Raw genomic sequence first — 16,645 nt, 5'->3', positions numbered from 1 at the left:
AAAAAAGGCGAGGGCAGTGGGAGCGATTCATATATTATTAGACACATTTACTAGTATAATTCTGGAAAATCCCTCATCTGCTTATTGTGTTACTAGTGTTTTAGTGAGATGATATGGTACCTGAAAGTCTGAGTGGTGTGGTGACCGCCAGGTAAGAGAGTCCGCAGCTGCAGGAGGACGCAAGCTCCGCTCATGTCTACGGTAAGAACCGACATATTACCACAATTTTCTCACTGAAACCTGCCGGTTGACATGTGGTCGCTTGACTGCTCTGTTCCATAGTAAAGCTTCACCTTCGGGAATGTAAACAAGGAAACACCAGCTGTGTTTGTGTTGCTAAAGGCAGCTGCAATACACCTACATTTTTCTTCTTTGACGTCACCATTATTAATTGAACAAATAGCAAAAGATTCAGCAACACAGATGTCCAGAATACTGTGTAATAATGCGATTAAAGCAGACTACTTATAGCTGGGATCGCGCTGGAAAAAAATGTCCGCTACAACCCGAGACATCACGCGCACGCGTCATCACACCGACGTTTTCAACAGGATACTTCGCGGGAAATTTAAAATTGCATTTTAGTGAACTAAAAAGGCCGTATTGGCATGTGTTGCAATGTTAATATTTCATCATTGATATATAAACTATCAGACTGCGTGGTGGGTTTCAGTAGGCCTTTATGCGACGCTCAAACTGCTAGACATCGTGTCAATTAAGACGCGGAGAAGAAAAAGGGACATGACGCCAGCCATAGCGACACTTTAAAAAGCAAGGTTCCACTGTAGGCTTCATGGTGGCAGAGGGGTTAGTGCGCCTGCAGTCCTGGGTTCAAATCCAGACTCGGGATCTTTCTGTGTGGAGTTTGCATGTTCTCCTCGTGAATGCGTGGGTTCCCTCCGGGTACTCCAGCTTCCTCCCACTTCCAAAAACATGCACCTGGGGATAGGTTGATTGGCAACACTAAAGGGTCCCTAGTGTGTGAATGTGAGTGTGAATGTTGTCTGTCTATCTGTGTTGGCTCTGCGATGAGGTAGCGACTTGTCCAGGGTGTACCCCGCCTTCCGCCCGATTGTAGCTGAGATAGGGGACCCTGAAAGGGAATAAGCGGTAGAAAATAGATGGATGAATGGTTCCACTGTACCACACGTAGAACGTAAACAAACGTTTCGACGTCCATTTCAGGTGAACTTGGTATCCGAGCACATCTGGTGCGAGGACTTCCTGGTTCGGAGCTTCTACCTGAAAAACCTGCAGACCAACGAGACGCGCACCGTCACGCAGTTCCACTTCCTCTCCTGGACCGAGCGCGGCGTCCCCGCCACGGCGCGCTCGCTGCTGGACTTCCGCAGGTAGAGTAGAGCGGCACGCCGCCGCGCTTTGACGCGGAATCTCCTCCTCTTGCCCCGCCCCCTTTCCCGTGTATTACAGAAGGTGGATCTAACGAGCCGGCTGTATCTAACGAGCTTTCTGTCCTATCCTTTCATCCCCCAACACCCCCGCCCCCCACTCCTTTCCTGGCCCCTGCAGCACATGTGATGCAGCAAATGAAAAGACTGCACTGCTTTGCTTGGCTTGGGAAGAAAAGGAGGGGAATTTAAAAAAAAAAAAAAAAAAACACCTAATTGAAAGAGCCAATTAGAGGAGAGTAGGGAAGGGAGAGAGCGGGTTGTTAGCCAGTGAATAACCTGGCCCGCTTCTCCATGTAGCGCTCCTCGGGGAAGCCATGGAGGGACAGCACGAGCCGAATGAGAAGACGTCTGATTTGTGGGCGGAAGTCCCGGGTTTTTAACCACCGGACGAGCTCCCCCCCCCGCGCTCGGCCGTCCGTGCGGGTCAACTTGTTGACTCGACTTAGCGGTTGCCAGTGTCATTTTTGTGATGTTGCAGCTAGTAATATGAGCCCAGTTGCATAGTCACAAAAGTGATCATTGGAAACTGTCTCCTCAGCCACGCCTGACACCCCCCCCCCCCCCCCTCCACCCTCTCCCCCTCCACCCCCCCACCCGAACCGGCTCACACACCCCACTCTCCCTCACCTTCCCTTTTTTTAAGCCTGCATGGGAACTTCTGCCATCTTTGTGCTGCACAGATGTCCATTCCTTTCCTCGGTGGAGTGTTTTAAGTCTCGTCTTAAGACGCACTTTTATTCTTTGGCTTTTAACACTACGTGAGTTGTGTGGTCCTCTGTCCTCTGTTGTCCTCTGTGTTTTTTATACACTTTGATTTTTATTTTACTGTTTTAATTGATTTTACCCTTTTAAAATAGTTTTTAATCATATTTGTTTTTGTTGGTTTTATTTTTATTTATTTTTTGTTTTATTCAGTCATTGGCGGAGCATAATATTGTTTTTTTTTTATATTGTTTTTAACATGGCTGTGCAGCACTTTGGAAACATTATTGTTGTTTAAATGTGCTATATAAATAAAGTGGATTGGATTGGATTGATTCGTTGTATTTGGGGAAAAAAAAAAAAAGAATAAGATTTATTTTACATTTTTTGATCGGTGAAACCAGCAAGACCCCCCTTACACCCCGTTTTTTTTTTTTTTTTTTGGAAAGGCACAGGCGCTCTCGCTGTTTCCATGGCAACAGCGAGGTGCAAAAAAAAAAAACGCGCCTCGTATTTGGCGGGGGTTAACGCGTCAGCGGGCAGACACACGACGCCGCGTGTTAAAGCCCCCGATGGACCGGCGGCACGTCTATTTGAGGAACTATTTTCTCATCTGTTTGTCTTCTTTTATTGCAGGAAGGTCAACAAGTGCTACCGGGGTCGATCTTGCCCCATCATCGTTCACTGCAGGCGAGTATTGAGCCATACAAAATGTATTGTACTTATTTCCCATTCATTTGCAGCTTAGTTGTGTCCAGTAATGCCTTCTTTTTATTCCTGGATGCTTTGGAGCATTAACACATGTTTGTTTGTTTTTTTACAACAAAATTGATCTACTTATTAAACTTCTTCTTCTTCTCCAGATTTTGGCGCGCTCTACCTTCCACATTTTTCACCCGATTCAAACCGTTTCAAGTTCAATATGAATTTCAGAAAAAAATGGGAATTTTGGGAAAAGCGGGATTTTTTTTTTTAAATAGTAAAAAAATGGTTGTTGTTGAAATTTTGAAATCGATCGAAAATGTTGAAGCATTAACATGTTGAATTGAGAAATGTTATTACAGAATTCCTGTAATTTCAGGAAAACCGGGGATTTTTCTATGTAAAAAAACAACTTTGTTTTGTTGTCCTAATTAAGAGGAATGTTTTGACGGTGGAATGTTTAAAATGCGTTGAAAAATGTGGAAATTAGTGGTCGCCAGAAAAAAAGAATGGAAATAGTGCTTTGGAAAACCAGGAATTCTGGAAAATCCTGGCTTTTCACACACACAAGTGAATGCAATGCATTCTTGGTCAACAGCCATACAGGTCACACTGAGGGTGGCCATATAAACAACTTTAACATTGTTACAAATATGCGCCACACTGTGAACCCACACTAAACAAGAATGATAAACACATCACGGGAGAACATCCGCACCGTAACACAACATAAACACAACATAATAAATACCCAGAATCCCTTGCAGCACTAACTCTTCCGAAACCTACAATATACACCCTCCCAACCCTGCCCATCTCAACCTCACTATGCTCTCTCAGGGAGAACATGTCCCAAATTCCAAGCTGTTAAAAAAAAATATGCAGTTTGTGGCTTCAATAATAAATATGGCAGTGCCATGTTGGCCTTTTTTTCCATAACTTGAGTTGATTTATTTTGGAAAACCGTGTTACATTGTTTAATGCATCCAGAGGGGCATCACAACAAAATTAGGCATAATAATGTGTTAATTCCACGACTGTATATATCGGTATCGGTTAATATCGGAATCGGTAATTAAGAGTTGGACAATACCGGAGTATCGGATATCGGCAAAAAAGCCATTATCGGACATCTCTATTGAAAATGAATGGGCGATATACAAACCTCTCCATATCCCACATTTCTCAACCGATTCCGGTTGAGAAACTCAATCAAGCATTTCAGTTCCGCGCACGTGTATTGGCGGTTGTAGTTTATGTATGTCCTTTGTTACGGTGCTTTGAAATAAAACCATAACATAAAAAAAAGAACTTTATTGACAACCTTGTACCTTTCCGCTAAGCTTGCAAGAAGAGCAGGAATGTAAAAAAAATAAGTAAAAGTAATTGAGATATATTATTGGTAGATAATTGACTTAGTCCAGGGGTCGGCAACCTAAAATGTTGAAAGAGCCATATTGGACCAAAAATACAACAAAAAAAAATCTGTCTGGAGTCGCAAAAAATGAAAAGCCGCATATAAGTGTTATAATGAAGGCAACACATGATGTCCCACTGGGTGTGAGTTTTCCTTGGCCTACCGAGGATGTCGTGGTGGTTTGTGCAGCCCTTTGAGACACTAGTGATTTAGGGCTATATAAGTAAACATTGATTGATTGATTGATTGATGTAAGTGTCTATATTAGCTATGTTAGCCTACTATCAAAATGACTGTCGCAGGCTGACACAAATCTTCATTGACAGAAATGTTGAAATATAATATTTATTCCACCCATTTTTACAAAATTGGAAAACATTAATAAAACAGAGGGTGAGATAATGTTCAGATATTACTGGCTTAGAATGGCCAAAGGTCCAAGTTAAAGAAAATGACGGGCTGTCTTCTTTGAATGTTTGCTGTGGTCTGGAACAACATGGCACACAGATAACTAACAGACATGTAGCCAATATTACATACAGATATGTCATGAGAAATGCAGATATAAATTAAATAAACAGAGGACATAGGAAATTAAATGAGCTCAACTATACATACAAGTGAGGCATAATGATGCAATATGTACATAAAGCTATCCTAAATAGCATGTGAGCATTGATTCGCTTGAAGTCATGCACTCCACACAGGTCAATAACGTCAACAAAGCTCACATTTGTGCATTCACGCACAGCATAAATAGTTTGGTGGACAAAATGAGACAAAGAAAGAGTGGCATAAAACAAGAACACTGTACATGTAAACAAACTCCGGTGAGTTCAAGGCCTGCCAAAATTAGGAGGACAAAACAGCACTTACCAAATGCTCTCATCAGAAAAGCATGTTTAATTTAAATAGTGGGATTGTCCTCCTAGTGCGGGGGTCGGCAACCCGCGGCTCTTTAGCGCCGCCCTAGTGGCTCTCTGGAGCTTTTTCAAAAATATATGAAAAAAGGAAAAATATGAGGGGGGAAAAAAACGTATTTTTTGTTTTAATATGGTTTCTGCAGGAGGACAAACATGACACAAACCTCCCTAATTGTTATAAAGCACACTGTTTGTATTAAACATGCTTCACTGATTCAAGTATTTGGCGAGCACCGTTTTGTCCTACTAAATGTATTGGTCCTTGAACTCACCGTAGTTCGTTTAAATGTATAACTTTCTCCGACTTTCTAAGACGTGTTTTATGCTACTTCTTTTTCTGTCTCATTTTGTCCAACTTTCAACGTTGTGCGTGAATGCACAAAGGTGAGTTTTGTTGATGTTATTGACTTGTGTGGTGTGATAATCAGACATATTTGGTGACTGCATGACTGCAAGCTAATGGATGCTAACATGCTATTTAGGCTAGCTGTATGTACATATTGCATCATTATGCCTCATTTGTAGCTATATTTGAGCTCATTTAGTTTCATTTAAGTCAGGGGTCGGCAACCCAAAATGTTGAAAGAGCCATATTGGACCAAAAATACAAAAACAAATCTGTCTGGAGCCGCAAAAAATTAAAAGCCATATTACATACAGATAGTGTCATGAGATATAAATTGAATTAAGAGGACTTAAAGGAAATTTAAATGAGCTCAAATATAGCTACTAATGAGGCATAGTAATGCAATATTCACATATAGCTAGCCTAAATAGCATATTAGCGTTGATTAGCTTACAGTCATGCAGTGACCAAATATGTCTGATTAGCACTCCACACAAGTCAATAACATTAACAAAACTCACCTTTGTGCATTAACGCACAACGTTATAAGTTTGGTTGACAAAATGAGACGGAAAAAGAAGTGGCATAAATCACGTCTTAGAAAGTCGGAGAAAGTTATACATGTAAACAAACGAGGGGTGAGTTTAAGGACCGCCAAAATTAGTAGGACAAAACGGCGCTCGCCAAATACTTGAATCAATGAAGCATGTTTAATATAAACAACGTGCTTTATAGCTATTAGGGAGGTTTGTGTCATGTTTGTCCTACAGAAACCAAATTAAACCAAAAAATATGTTTTTTTCCCCCTCAACATATCCATTTTTCAAATATTTTTGAAAAAGCTCCTGAGAGCCACTAGGGCGGCGCTAAAGAGCCGCATGCGGCTCCAGAGCTGCGGGTTGCCGACCCCTGCTCTAGGAGGACAATCCCACTTTTCTGATGAGAGTTGCCGACCCCTGCTTTAAGTCCGCATAATTCAATTTATATCTCATGACACCCTATCTGCATGTAATATGGCTTTTATTTTTTTGAGGTTCCAGACGTATTTGTTTTTGTATTTTGGGTCCAACATGGCTCTTTCAACATTTTGGGTTACCGACCCCTGTCCTAGAGAAACTCTATTAAAACAAAAATATATTTTTTTCCCCATCTTTTTCTCTTTACATGCTGTGAACAACTCTCTCTGTCGTGCGGGTTCCAGGGACCATCAAGGAAGGACATGGCTTTGAGCAGTGTTTACTTTCTTTAATTTTCCGATAAGAAAAGTCTTTTTCGGGTTTATTTTCAGTCGCATGCGTCTTCTGCCTCTCCCTCTCGCTCTCTTCCGGGTTACGTGCGCTTCGTCTCGTTCCGTCGTTGTTTCTCCACCTCACGGCTGCCGCCCTTTTAAACAGTGCAAGAGGATTCATTAATCCTAAAACAAAAATATATTTTTTTCCCCATCTTTTTCTCTTTACATGCTGTGAACAACTCTCTCTGTCGTGCGGGTTCCAGGGACCATCAAGGAAGGACATGGCTTTGAGCAGTGTTTACTTTCTTTAATTTTCCAATAAGAAAAGTCTTTTTCGGGTTTCTTTTCAGTCGCATGCGTCTTCTGCCTCTCCCTCTCGCTCTCTTCCGGGTTACATGCGCTTCGTCTCGTTCCGTCGTTGTTTCTCCACCTCACGGCTGCCGCCCTTTTAAACAGTGCAAGAGGATTCATTAATCCTAAAACAAAAATATATTTTTTTCCCCATCTTTTTCTCTTTACATGCTGTGAACAACTCTCTCTGTCGTGTGGGTTCCAGGGACCATCAAGGAAGGACATGGCTTTGAGCAGTGTTTACTTTCTTTAATTTTCTAATTAGAAAAGTCTTTTTCGGGTTTCTTTTCAGTCGCATGCGTCTTCTGCCTCTCCCTCTCGCTCTCTTCCGGGTTACATGCGCTTCGTCTCGTTCCGTCGTTGTTTCTCTACCTCACGGCTGCCGCCCTTTTAAACAGTGCAAGAGGATTCATTAATCCTAAAACAAAAATATATTTTTTTCCCCATCTTTTTCTCTTTACATGCTGTGAACAACTCTCTCTGTCGTGCGGGTTCCAGGGACCATCAAGGAAGGACATGGCTTTGAGCAGTGTTTACTTTCTTTAATTTTCCAATAAGAAAAGTATTTTTTGGGTTTCTTTTCAGTCGCATGCGTCTTCTGCCTCTCCCTCTCGCTCTCTTCCGGGTTACATGCGCTTCGTCTCGTTCCGTCGTTGTTTCTCCACCTCACGGCTGCCGCCCTTTTAAACAGTGCAAGAGGATTCATTAATCCTAAAACAAAAATATATTTTTTTCCCCATCTTTTTCTCTTTACATGCTGTGAACAACTCTCTCTGTCGTGTGGGTTCCAGGGACCATCAAGGAAGGACATGGCTTTGAGCAGTGTTTACTTTCTTTAATTTTCTAATTAGAAAAGTCTTTTTCGGGTTTCTTTTCAGTCGCATGCGTCTTCTGCCTCTCCCTCTCGCTCTCTTCCGGGTTACATTCGCTTCGTCTCGTTCCGTCGTTGTTTCTCTACCTCACGGCTGCCGCCCTTTTAAACAGTGCAAGAGGATTCATTAATCCTAAAACAAAAATATATTTTTTTCCCCATCTTTTTCTCTTTACATGCTGTGAACAACTCTCTCTGTCGTGCGGGTTCCAGGGACCATCAAGGAAGGACATGGCTTTGAGCAGTGTTTACTTTCTTTAATTTTCCAATAAGAAAAGTATTTTTTGGGTTTCTTTTCAGTCGCATGCGTCTTCTGCCTCTCCCTCTCGCTCTCTTCCGGGTTACATGCGCTTCGTCTCGTTCCGTCGTCGTTTCTCCACCTCACGGCTGCCGCCCCTTTAAACAGTGCAAGAGGATTCATTAATCCTAAAACAAAAATATATTTTTTTCCCCATCTTTTTCTCTTTACATGCTGTTGTGCGGGTTCCAGGGACCATCAAGGAAGGACATGGCTTTGAGCAGTGTTTACTTTCTTTAATTTTCCAATAAGAAAAGTCTTTTTCGGGTTTCTTTTCAGTCGCATGCGTCTTCTGCCTCTCCCTCTCGCTCTCTTCCGGGTTACATGCGCTTCGTCTCGTCCCGTCGTTGTTTCTCCTCCTCACGGCTGCCGCCCTTTTAAACAGTGCAAGAGGATTCATTAATCCTAAAACAAAAATATATTTTTTTAACCATCTTTTTTTCTTTACATGCTGTGAACAACTCTCTCTGTCGTGCGGGTTCCAGGGACCATCAAGGAAGGACATGGCTTTGAGCAGTGTTTACTTTCTTTAATTTTCCAATAAGAAAAGTCTTTTTCGGGTTTCTTTTCAGTCGCATGCGTCTTCTGCCTCTCCCTCTCGCTCTCTTCCGGGTTACTTGCGCTTCGTCTCGTCCCGTCGTTGTTTCTCCTCCTCACGGCTGCCGCCCTTTTAAACAGTGCAAGAGGATTCATTAATCCTAAAACAAAAATATATATTTTTTTCCCCATCTTTTTCTCTTTACATGCTGTGAACAACTCTCTCTGTCGTGCGGGTTCCAGGGACCATCAAGGAAGGACATGGCTTTGAGCAGTGTTTACTTTCTTTAATTTTCCAATAAAAAAAGTATTTTTTGGGTTTCTTTTCAGTCGCATACGTCTTCTGCCTCTCGCTCTCTTCCGGGTTACATGCGCTTCGTCTCGTTCCGTCGTTGTTTCTCCACCTCACGGCTGCCGCCCTTTTAAACAGTGCGAGAGGATTCATTAATCCTATACAGGTGCGCGATCCACGCACCTGATCTAGATTGTGGCGTCGCTCCCGGCACGCCCCGCCTCGCCGCTCGCTCGCCATCCCCGCCTCCTCGCCGCCATCTTGGCCCTTGCCCTGCCTCTCTGTCAGACTATCGGCTCTACCTCTCCACACATACATTTTTGAAAAGCTCCAGGGAGGCACTAAAGAGCCGCAGGTTGCAGACCCCTGACTTAGTCGGTGATAACACAAACAATGCTAGGATGTTTTGTTAGCTTAGCATCTGTTGACCCACATTGCTATTTGCATAACGCACAAAATGTGAATTGTGAAGTGAATTATATCATATACCACGACGTTGGAATATGTTGAAGGTGGAATAGTTTGAATCGGTTGAAAAATGTGGAAATGGTGGAAGTTTGAAAAATGGCCAATTCCTTTTGAATGGGGAAAAATGTCTCGGAAACCCTGGAATTCTGGGAAATCGGGGACATTTTTGGGAAATTGTCAAGGGAAAGTCCGCCATCCCCGTATTGGCTCGACAGTTTGAAGTTGGAACGGTTTGAATCGGGGGAAAAATGTGGAAGGTAGAGCGCGCCAAAATCTGGAGAAGAAGAAGAAGAAATATACATTTTGGTGTATCAAATAATTAAAAACTAGTGAAGTGAATTATATTTATATAGCGCTTTTCTCTATTGACTCAAAGCGCTTTACATAGTGAAACCCAGTATCTAAGTTACATTCAAACCAGTGTGGGTGGCACTGGGAGCAGGTGGGTAAAGTGTCTTGCCCAAGGACACAAGTGAAGTGAGTTGAATTATATTTATATAGCGCTTTTCTCTAGTGACTCAAAGCGCTTTGCATAGTGAAACCCAATATCTAAGTTACATTTAAACCAGTGTGGGTGGCACTGGGAGCAGGTGGGTAAAGTGTCTTGCCCAAGGACACAAGTAAAGTGAGTTGAATTATATTTATATAGCGCTTTTCTCTAGTGACTCAAAGCGCTTTGCATAGTGAAACCCAATATCTAAGTTACATTTAAACCAGTGTGGGTGGCACTGGGAGCAGGTGGGTAAAGTGTCTTGCCCAAGGACACAAGTGAAGTGAATTGAATGATATTTATATAGCGCTTTTCTCTATTGACTCAAAGCGCTTTACATAGTGAAACCCAATATCTAAGTTACATTTAAACCAGTGTGGGTGGCACTGGGAGCAGGTGGGTAAAGTGTCTTGCCCAAGGACACAAGTGAAGTGAATGGAATTATATTTATATAGCGCTTTTCTCTATTGACTCAAAGCGCTTTGCATAGTGAAACCCAATATCTAAGTTACATTTAAGCCAGTGTGGGTGGCACTGGGAGCAGGTGGGTAAAGTGTCTTGCCCAAGGACACAAGTGAAGTGAGTTGAATTATATTTATATAGCGCTTTTCTCTAGTGACTCAAAGCGCTTTGCATAGTGAAACCCAATATCTAAGTTACATTTAAACCAGTGTGGGTGGCACTGGGAGCAGGTGGGTAAAGTGTCTTGCCCAAGGACACAAGTAAAGTGAGTTGAATTATATTTATATAGCGCTTTTCTCTAGTGACTCAAAGCGCTTTGCATAGTGAAACCCAATATCTAAGTTACATTTAAACCAGTGTGGGTGGCACTGGGAGCAGGTGGGTAAAGTGTCTTGCCCAAGGACACAAGTGAAGTGAATTGAATGATATTTATATAGCGCTTTTCTCTATTGACTCAAAGCGCTTTACATAGTGAAACCCAATATCTAAGTTACATTTAAACCAGTGTGGGTGGCACTGGGAGCAGGTGGGTAAAGTGTCTTGCCCAAGGACACAAGTGAAGTGAATGGAATTATATTTATATAGCGCTTTTCTCTATTGACTCAAAGCGCTTTGCATAGTGAAACCCAATATCTAAGTTACATTTAAGCCAGTGTGGGTGGCACTGGGAGCAGGTGGGTAAAGTGTCTTGCCCAAGGACACAAGTGAAGTGAATTGAATTATATTTATATAGCGCTTTTCTCTATTGACTCAAAGCGCTTTACATAGTGAAACCCAATATCTAAGTTACATTTAAACCAGTGTGGGTAGCACTGGGAGCAGGTGGGTAAAGTGTCTTGCCCAAGGACACAAGTGAAGTGAATGGAATTATATTTATATAGCGCTTTTCTCTAGTGACTCAAAGCGCTTTGCATAGTGAAACCCAATATCTAAGTTACATTTAAGCCAGTGTGGGTGGCACTGGGAGCAGGTGGGTAAAGTGTCTTGCCCAAGGACACAAGTGAAGTGAATTGAATTATATTTATATAGCGCTTTTCTCTAGTGACTCAAAGCGCTTTACATAGTGAAACCCAATATCTAAGTTACATTTAAACCAGTGTGGGTAGCACTGGGAGCAGGTGGGTAAAGTGTCTTGCCCAAGGACACAAGTGAAGTGAATTGAATTATATTTATATAGCGCTTTTCTCTAGTGACTCAAAGCGCTTTGCATAGTGAAACCCAATATCTAAGTTACATTTAAACCAGTGTGGGTGGCACTGGGAGCAGGTGGGTAAAGTGTCTTGCCCAAGGACACAAGTGAAGTGAATTGAATGATATTTATATAGCGCTTTTCTCTATTGACTCAAAGCGCTTTGCATAGTGAAACCCAATATCTAAGTTACATTTAAAGCAGTGTGGGTGGCACTGGGAGCAGGTGGGTAAAGTGTCTTGCCCAAGGACACAAGTGAAGTGAATTGAATTATATTTATATAGCGCTTTTCTCTATTGACTCAAAGCGCTTTACATAGTGAAACCCAATATCTAAGTTACATTTAAAGCAGTGTGGGTGGCACTGGGAGCAGGTGGGTAAAGTGTCTTGCCCAAGGACACAAGTGAAGTGAATTGAATGATATTTATATAGCGCTTTTCTCTAGTGACTCAAAGCGCTTTACATAGTGAAACCCAATATCTAAGTTACATTTAAACCAGTGTGGGTGGCACTGGGAGCAGGTGGGTAAAGTGTCTTGCCCAAGGACACAAGTGAAGTGAATTGAATTATATTTACATAGCGCTTTTCTCTAGTGACTCAAAGCGCTTTACATAGTGAAACCCAATATCTAAGTTACATTTAAACCAGTGTGGGTGGCACTGGGAGCAGGTGGGTAAAGTGTCTTGCCCAAGGACACAAGTGAAGTGAATTGAATTATATTTATATAGCGCTTTTCTCTAGTGACTCAAAGCGCTTTGCATAGTGAAACCCAATATCTAAGTTACATTTAAACCAGTGTGGGTGGCACTGGGAGCAGGTGGGTAAAGTGTCTTGCCCAAGGACACAACGGCAGTGACTAGGATGGCGGAAGCGGGGATCGAACCAGGAACCCTCAAGTTGCTGGCACGGCCACTCCACCAACCGAGCTATACCGCCTGTATTGAATCAAACATGTGGCCCATTCTAATTGCATTTGTTCAAAGTTGGGGCACGAAGACGGAAGCCTCGTTAGGTAGATTTTGATTGGTTTGACGGTCCGCAAGCCTGACCAGGTTTAATCAGCACACGGCGTTCAGCCATGCGTGGGCCGAGTGTCTCGCGTCGGATTAATGAAGCGGCGGCGCTCTCCTTGCCTTTATTCCAGACGTGTTTGCAATTAACATGCAGCGCCGCTGAATGGCCGCCCGGCACAAAGGGAGGCCTTTCAGAGACTATCTTGCGCGGTAATGGAAAAGCCCTCCAAAAAGCCGCCCCTGGCCTCTGTGTTTCCCCCGAGGTAGACTCTTCGAAAAGCCTTTGTCCCCTTGCCAAGCCCCAGCTCAGGACCACACATGCATTCACGACGTCATGGTGTAGTCCGTTTTTCCGCGCCGTTAGCAATTAGCCGGGCCGTGCTAACGATTTGTGTCTTCTGTGTGCAGTGACGGAGCCGGCAGGAGTGGGACGTACATTCTGATCGACATGGTCCTCAATAAGATGGCCAAAGGTAACGCTTCCCCTTTCACGCTTTCTGCGCCCGTTGCCGCGGCAACGCGCACGCTCCCCTACCCACCCCACCCCTCATGCGCCAAACAGGCTTTCGGGGGCACGCATTAAAAGGGGTGACTTTTCCGACAAAGACACAACAGGAGCGGGGGAAGAAGAACTTCAATCAACATTAGTAATTTACCCCTCGTTTTTCCTCCCTGTGTCACAGCTGCAACATGCATGCAATCAAAGCGGAGACATGTTTTTTTTACATTCAATACTTTCATTATTCACATTATTCTGCAACCAAATGATGTCAACTACTTTCGCTATTCAACATTTATATTACCACATTTTCCGTGACGACATTCCTATTAAAATTCCAGTTTTCACTTTTGTCAACCTATTGCAGCAGGAAAAAACTCATTCTACATATTTAGGATGTGTGTTTTTTTTTTTTTACACCCCACTTTTTACGCCCCAATCATTTCCACTGAATGAATTTAATATTGGTACATGTTTACCCTTTTAAATCGGTACTGCACTAAAACCCAAATCCCAACCCATTCCACTAAAATTGGTGTCATTTGCTTGTTATCAAACTCAAAAAACTAAATAATAATATATTGATGATACCACTCAATATATGTATTTGCCCATCTCAGGGGACTTTATTTCATTTCTGACAAGGTTTCTCAGCTGAAGAAGATTAAAGTAATTCATTTACTTAAAACGTAATCAATACAGTTACACATGTTTCTATTCAAAAAGGCCTGTGAGGTCTTTTTTTATGTGGCCTTGTTTATTCTTTTAATATGTGTTGTTCTTTTTATCTCTTTTATGCAAGCATATCTGTTAGCCAACACCTAAATTCTGGAATACTCAGAGATTTTTTGTGTGTGTGTGTGTGTGTGTGTGTGTATTTTGGGTATATGCATGTGTGTATGTATGTGATTATGTGTATGTATGTGTGTATATATATATATATATATATACATATATATATATATATATATATATATATATATATATATATATATATATATATATATATATATATTTATGTATATATATATAAATTGTATATATGTGTGTGTGTATATATGTGTGTGTTGTGTACATATGTATGTGTACATATGTATATATGTAAGTGTGTGTGAATTTAAATGTATTTTATATAGACAATATATAGCAGCAACCACTGAATTGAATTATATCATATATATTATTGTATTATATATTGTGTATATATATATTGTATATGTATAGGAGTGGGACCTAATAAGTTTACTTCTTCCCACTCCCCTTTGAGCCAATCTTGACATCTACAAAAGATTAGTCACATGTAATGTTTTCAATGTAGGTGTAAAAATAATGTATATATATATTTCTTTTGTATTTTATGGCATTCTCTTGTTTTGTTTGCATGGCTCAAAATAAACCATTCATTCATTCATTTTTCTGGACTGTAAAGTGCATTGCAGGAAAAAAATGTAAAATATATATAAAAAATATATTTCATTATTACGTAGTAACAGGACAGAAAATATACATCATTATTGCCTAGTAACAGGACTGAAAGGTTTTTAAAAAGAACATGTTAAGTATTTTTAAGACATGTTTAAAAATATTTACATTTTAATATGTAAAACAATAACTCAACAGAAATGTAAAAAAACAACACTTTTACAATTATGTATATAATATATACAATTATTTTCGAACATGTTCAAAAATATGAAAAAAAACATTTAATAAATGAAATTTTTTTTTTACATGAGTATAAAGAACCGTTTTGAATGTGTGTGTATGTATATGTGTGTGTATATATACAGTGTATATATATATATATATATATATATATATATGTATATATATATATATACATACATGTTTATATATACATGTGTATATATATGTATATACATATATATATATTAAATACATATATTTATATATGTACAGTATATATACATGTATATAAATGTATACATGTTTTTTATATATAATTTATATATATTATATATGTATACATGTATTCATATTATTTATATATATTTTATAAATAATATATATATATATTTATTATTTTTTTTATACATGTATGTGTATATATGTATGTTTGTTTATATGTATATAGCTGTATGTATATATTTATATATGTACATATATGTGTATACATGTATGTGTATATGTATGTATGTATGTACTTTTACATATATATGTAAAAAAAACATTTTACATGAATCATATGTAGAAAAAGTTTTCACATGTAAAATATACATTAAATAAATAAATTACATATATGTAAAAAAGAAGCCTTTTTACAAATGCTGAAGAAAACATTTTTACAAATTTGTTTACTTTTTGTTACAAATTTAAGAATATTTTTAAGTACGGTATGTAAAACATTTTTACTAACAGGAAAAAAAGTTTTTAATACGAAAACAAATTACATATATATATGTAAAAAACGGTTTTACATAGTATACCATACATGCAACAATAATGTTGCATATAGCATAAATGAAAAACGTTTTACAACTATGTAAACAAATTAAAATTTCTGAACGATTGAAATTATATTTTATGGTGCAGGTGCAACTTTTAGAGGCTCCAACATCATTTCAATTAATCTTGTAATGGTTTGTTTGTTAAATATGCAATCAGGACGCTTTATTAAAAAAAAAAAAAAAAAGTATTTCACTGTGCAATAATACATTTTACTTCCCGGGGACACGAATGGCACCAATTCAATGGCGTGGCCTTCATCAATTGAGTTGCGCTCCATTTCTCCAACACTACATCATCTTTTCCTTCTGCTTTGCAAAAACAAAACATGTCGGGTACCTCTGCCCCCCCCCCCCATGTTGCATCACGGTGTCCAAATGAAGACGTGGAATTTTCCTCCTGGCTGCTCGGCATGCACCATTGTGTCGCCATCACTGCCCTGCACGCTGGGCGGCCACCAAAGGTCACCCGGCCTCCTTTATGAAGCCCGGCCCGCCCTCTGACCTCTGCCCTCTCGCTCGTTAGAGGAGCGGTCAAAGAGTCGAGAGACAAACGCCATGAAAGCCACGCCGCTCTCTTTTCAAGCTTTTGCCAAAATGGACGTAATCCGCCCTCCAGAGCTTTTTCTTCTCCCGGGCTGGAATGTCGTGTTTGGACCTCAAGCACTCGCCGGGCCAGCTGCATTCAAGCCTGTTTTTTTTCAGGCGCAGCCACGGACGCACTCGACATGCTCAACAACATCCCTCCCGCACGTTTGATGCGAACGCTCCGTGGCCCGCGTCCAATCCTGCCTCCATGTAATAATGTTCTGTCAAGGGTGGGGGTGGGAGGGTTGACAGATGTGATGTGGATTAGTGCGCCACTTTGAAGCTGCTCCAATGTTGCTGTGTTGCAGGTGCTAAAGAGATTGATATTGCCGCTACCCTGGAGCACTTGAGAGACCAGAGAGCCAGCATGGTCCACACAAAGGTAGGCC

The 16,645-nt window shown here is 40.7% G+C and overlaps 1 protein-coding gene across 2 annotated transcripts in view; it reads left to right on the top strand.

Annotated features, from left to right (window-relative positions):
* ptprn2 (protein tyrosine phosphatase receptor type N2) overlaps positions 1 to 16,645 on the top strand; it is a 437,308-nt gene that overhangs the window by 413,323 nt on the left and 7,340 nt on the right. For both annotated transcript variants that reach the window (XM_061922231.1, XM_061922232.1), the window contains exons 18-21: positions 1,186 to 1,352; positions 2,751 to 2,804; positions 13,113 to 13,177; positions 16,565 to 16,638. In XM_061922231.1, coding sequence (XP_061778215.1) covers positions 1,186 to 1,352; positions 2,751 to 2,804; positions 13,113 to 13,177; positions 16,565 to 16,638 — 360 coding nt within the window. The remainder of the gene's footprint in view (positions 1 to 1,185; positions 1,353 to 2,750; positions 2,805 to 13,112; positions 13,178 to 16,564; positions 16,639 to 16,645) is intronic.

This window comes from Nerophis ophidion, linkage group LG15, assembly GCF_033978795.1.
Source record: "Nerophis ophidion isolate RoL-2023_Sa linkage group LG15, RoL_Noph_v1.0, whole genome shotgun sequence".
Lineage (NCBI taxonomy): Eukaryota > Metazoa > Chordata > Actinopteri > Syngnathiformes > Syngnathidae > Nerophis > Nerophis ophidion.
The sequence above is the reverse complement of the archived record's forward strand: the minus strand, read 5'-3'. Positions and strand labels throughout refer to the sequence as shown.